We start from the raw sequence: 5000 nt of genomic DNA on the forward strand, positions 1-5000 counted from the left end.
AATCGGAGTCTGTTATCAGACCTGCAGCTATGCGCACGTCAATCAATATCAAATGAATTCAAGTAAAATACGAAAAATCTCCTAATCTAATGTTAACAGTCATCTCTAGATAAGTGTATGTAAAGCAGGCACTTTTGTTGTCAATAACAAGAAATGTAGTGAGTAGAGAAGTGCTAGAGGACAATAGAGAATATAAATGGGGAGTCAAACCAACGACCCGACTGTCACGGCACCGCCTGGAGCACATTCGGGTCGTGGGTTCGACTTCTCATCGCTGCTAAAAAAAATCCTCTATTGTTCTCTGATACTTCTCTGGGAAGGAAAATATTGGACTTACAAATAGCGAGAAAGAGGAAAAAGGGACGCCAAAAGACTAGACGGTGGGATAAGGTAAAGGATGATATGAAAGAACTATCTGAACCGAGATGCATGGAGATGTGGCATTCATTATGGCAACCCTGCAAAATGCGGGATAAGCTAAAAGAAGAAGAAGCCCTCTGGTACTTCTCTACTCACATCATTTCTTGTTACAGTCGTCTTTAACCATTTCTTGCAAGTACAGTCCGCTTTTGGAACACAGTTACCTGCTGGCATCAAGCTTCTTAGTTCTGAACAATATTGAGATCTTTGGATATATATCGGGGTCCCAAAAGCAAGGAGTGAAGAAGATTACGACAATTAAGTCAAGAGAGAATGGGCGGACTTTTGTCACCACAGAGTGCGGGCAGCCGACGTCAATGAAGATGACGCTGGATGGTGAGTGAGTGAGTGAGTGAAGTCAATACTAGGTTGAAGTGGTAGATGGCATAGAGAAGCTGGGGTACAGACTTTACGTATTTAATTAAACTTAACATTAAAAAAATTATGTTGATTGCTATTTACCTGATCGACTGTTCTCTGTGTAGGCGCTGCACTCTGTTGCTTTAGAGAGGCTGGACAACCCGGAACATACACTGCCTCTGACACTGGCAGACATGGGAGACAACAGATCCAAGGAGATGCCCCTCAATCTATCAATGGAGGTGTCGTGTGACCTTGACAGGAACGACTGGTCATCCGACCTCGAGAGAGAACTGTTCGGAGAGTCTACGCCGGAGGCAAAAGAGTGAGATGGCCGCATCTGATGCGTCATATTGTTGTGGTTAAGTATGGTTGTGTTGGTTGCGGATGACTCGTTTGAGGTATGCACGTCCGTCTGGTGATCTTCTACGGCGTGGTGTGAATCGAAATTGCCTCCTGAAAGCAAAGAGAAAAGTTTTTTACTGTGGCTAAGTTTTAATCTAAAAAAGAATCTCAGATTTAAAAAAAACCACATCTCTCTCAAACACGACAAGTAACAAAAAGCAATCAAACAATTAAACAAAACTTAAACAGTTTTTCATAGCGTTAATAGTTGTCAGCGGTACAAAACCGATGCTCCCCCCCCCCCCTACTTTTTTCAAAAGAAAGAAAAAAAGGATGACACATACGAGGATGTTTGACAAGAGTGACACATTACAATTCCCATGTTCCTATAGCACTCACCATCAATCTTATTTTGTGTCTCTTCTCTCTCTCTCTCTCTCTCTCTCTCTCTCTCTCTCTCTCTCTTCCTCTATATCACACACCCACACACACCTACGCCCACACATATACACACGGACTCTTTCTGTACGCGCGTGGTATTTGTGGTAGTAATGGATTATCTTTAAGTGCGGGACGCAATCTAGCTATAAATTAACGTGCCTTATCATTATCGCTGTTAAGGGATTTCAGGAACTCTTCTGAATTTTACTCTTTTCTCATCAATGATCCGTTCATTTTAGCATTAAATAGATAAGTAAAATCTTTAAGGAACACACACACACACACACACACACACACACACACGCATGACACACATACACAAACATACAAGCACACACACACACACACACACACATAATCACTATTCAGGTTGCCAAATTTAACTTTCTTTTAGTCAAAGTCAGTAAACCTGCCGTTTTACGTCTATTGACAACGCAAATTCCTGTGACTCTCTTTTATTAAAGCATCTTCATGACAAATATCAGTGAATGATTGGTTATCTATATCGACTATGTGGTCTGGTGGTATGACACTCGCCTTGGGATCGGAAATCCTGGGTTAGAGCCCCGCTCTGAGTGGCGCATAGCTGAGTCCTTGGAAAAGACTCTTACTTAATTCTTCTTATTCTCTGACCATACTCGGGTGTAAAACGAGTAACTGGCCTTTAAAACGTTGTCTGTGTCGGAAAAATATTATACTGTCACCGAACAGGCGACATGTCTCATCCTACATGTTATTTTTTGCTGTTGGCCAGGGGCTCTTTGTAAAGCACTCTGAACATGTTTAGTGAATATTGCGCTGTATAAAAAGCGCAAGTCTTTTTTGTCAATTACAAAACACGCACATTTATGGGGGGAGGGGGTATTTTTTGTTTTTGTTTTGATGGTACACATGCTAGCTAGACCTCTGTGCTTTTATTTTCAAAACAAATTAGATAGTAGTTATATGAAGATGCATGGATATGGGAAAGAACCAATCCAATTTGATATCAATGTTATTTCTTTATTAATCTTATTTATTCTTTTAGAAGTCTCTTAACACAATCAATATATGATTACAATTCATTTCTGCATATTGTTGTATCTAAAATATATAATAATCATAAGTTTATAATTTGAAAAATTAAAAAGAAAAAAGAAAAATTGTGTATTCGTTCTGCATATTGAAATGATTACTATGGATAGTATAATTGAAATGTAACAGAGAATAAAAACTTCAATTACATTACAAGGAAAGTGTTACTTAAGATGACATTGAAATTTGCATCGAACTTTGCGAAACATATTTTTGAAAAAAAAATCGACAGAAAATGTTTTATATTCGAGAATCAATCTTTTACCCTCTCCTCATCAACTATAGCAAAATGGTCATACATCGTTATGATACAACCTACATCTTTCTTACTCAGATTTCTTTAGTTCATCAAAAAAAAAATAATAATAATAATTGAAAAATACGAGGATAGTTTTTTGTGATGGCTTTTAAAACTTAAAAATCTGTTGTCAAGACTATTCTCTGAACTAAATTCTATATTATAATAATTTTGAGATTTGGTAAAGAAAATCTATTTTTGTCTTAAGAACGTATGATGCTTTAGGAAAATCATGAAAAAAGACGGTAAGGAGAAAAAAGACGGTAAGGAGAAAGTTAAATTGTCTCTCGACATGCCAAATATTCTCAAAACTAACCCTAGACAGAGGGTGGGGTTGGTTAATTTACTATTAAATATATAATAGCCTGTTGGTTTTCCAATGAATTTTATTAGGGTTTTCAATGAGAGGTAATATTTACACTCAACTCAGGAAGAGATTTGGGTAATGAAGCAATGCAGTTGATATTCCACAAATTATTCTTCAAAGAAAACACGAATTGATATGATCGCTTTGATTTCTGCACGGCATCCATCCCATATTAAGAAGATTTATTTCACTTCACTACGCTTTACTTCGCGTTTCATTTTTACTAGTTACATATTATAAGCCTGAAAAACATATCTGGTGACCCACTGTCTCCAAACGTTATTATGTCAGGCTGTGCAAGTTGCTGGGAATTCAATGTATAGCTTCAAACCTGAAATTTTAGGTTAGTTTCTTTTCGTTATGATGTAAATGTTGCTGCTCGAAGCTCAGAGAAATGAACAACAATGTGAAATTGAATGTGAGCTTCAATGTAATAAACGAAAACATAATTTGAACGTTTCGGGTTTCCCCTCTGTCAACAAAAAGGATGGATGAAAGAAACACTTCGGACCAATGAGATAATATGTGATAATATACAACGCTATTATCACATAATATTATCTCATTCGTCTGTAGTGTGCGGCTATGTGGTCTAGTGGTATGACACTCGCTTTCGGATCGGAAGGTCCTGGGTTCGAGCCTCGCTCGGCGCATAGTTGAGTCCTTGGAGAAGGCTCTTTACTCACATTAAAAGCGTTGTCTGTCCGAAAAAATTGTAAGATCGCCTAACAGGCGTCATGTCCCGTCCTACATGTTAAATATTGCTGTTGGCCAGGGACCCCTTGTAAAGCGCTTTGAGCACGTTTAGTGGATATTGCGCTAGATAAAAGCTCATTTTTTAAAGTGTTTCTTTCATTCATCCTATTTTGTTGATAAAGGGGAAACCCGAAACGTTCACATTATCTGTTTTCGTTTATTAACTTGAAGCTTACATTCAAATTCACATTGTTATTCACTTCGTTATGATGGGGAATAAGTATTATTTCTTGCATTGGAAAACACTTAAGTCCAATTTTATACTCCCAAACCCAATTTTCGGTATACTTCTATTCACCCCGATCTTACCATTTTGAGACACTGGGACAAGTATTACAGATATATCGAAGTTGACGTCACTCGGGCCTTTGTTATTGTTTTTTGCCATCCACGTTTATGAGTAATTATCACTGAACTGTATTATCCAGACTATAAAAGTTCATGGTTACACAGAGTTTTGTGTGTTGGTCCGTTTGGGACTTTGGGATGGCAAACTATCTATATCCTTTGATTGACATTCCATAAACTCTCTTCTGAACTACTATTGGAAAATCGTTACATTCCATATGATACAATGATCTTTTAAAATTATTTTGTAAACTATTCTTTTTAAAAGTTCATTAACAGAAAACGAAGTGAGTAGAAAAGTGCCAGAAGACTATAGAGAATAAAAATTTTGTGGCGATGGGGGCTCGAACTCACGACCTTACTGTGGACTGGTGGATTGCGTCGACAGCATAGTGTCCCTCTCACGGTCAGGTAGAGTTGTCGTATTAGTAAGGTTGTGAGTTCGAAAATTTTTATTCCTTATTGTCTTCTGGCATTTTTCTACTCACTTTATTTTCTGTTCTTATCAACATAAGTGTCTGCTCCACTCACTTTTCCAAAGAGTTCATTGTTTCATAAGGAATGTGACGATTTTCTAATAGTTAAATTTAA

General features: G+C 37.5%; 1 protein-coding gene across 1 annotated transcript in view; it reads right to left on the reverse strand.

Annotated features, from left to right (window-relative positions):
* The window catches only part of LOC144967869 (uncharacterized), a 129259-nt gene that overhangs the window by 2221 nt on the left and 122038 nt on the right, over positions 1-5000 (reverse strand). Inside the window, exon 7 of the mRNA XM_078905600.1 lies at positions 883-1236. Within this exon, the coding sequence (XP_078761726.1) occupies positions 883-1236 (354 nt within the window). The remainder of the gene's footprint in view (positions 1-882; positions 1237-5000) is intronic.

Source organism: Berghia stephanieae, chromosome 3 (genome assembly GCF_034508935.2).
Source record: "Berghia stephanieae isolate SIO BIC M18660-M18661 chromosome 3, UCSD_Bste_1.3, whole genome shotgun sequence".
Lineage (NCBI taxonomy): Eukaryota > Metazoa > Mollusca > Gastropoda > Nudibranchia > Aeolidiidae > Berghia > Berghia stephanieae.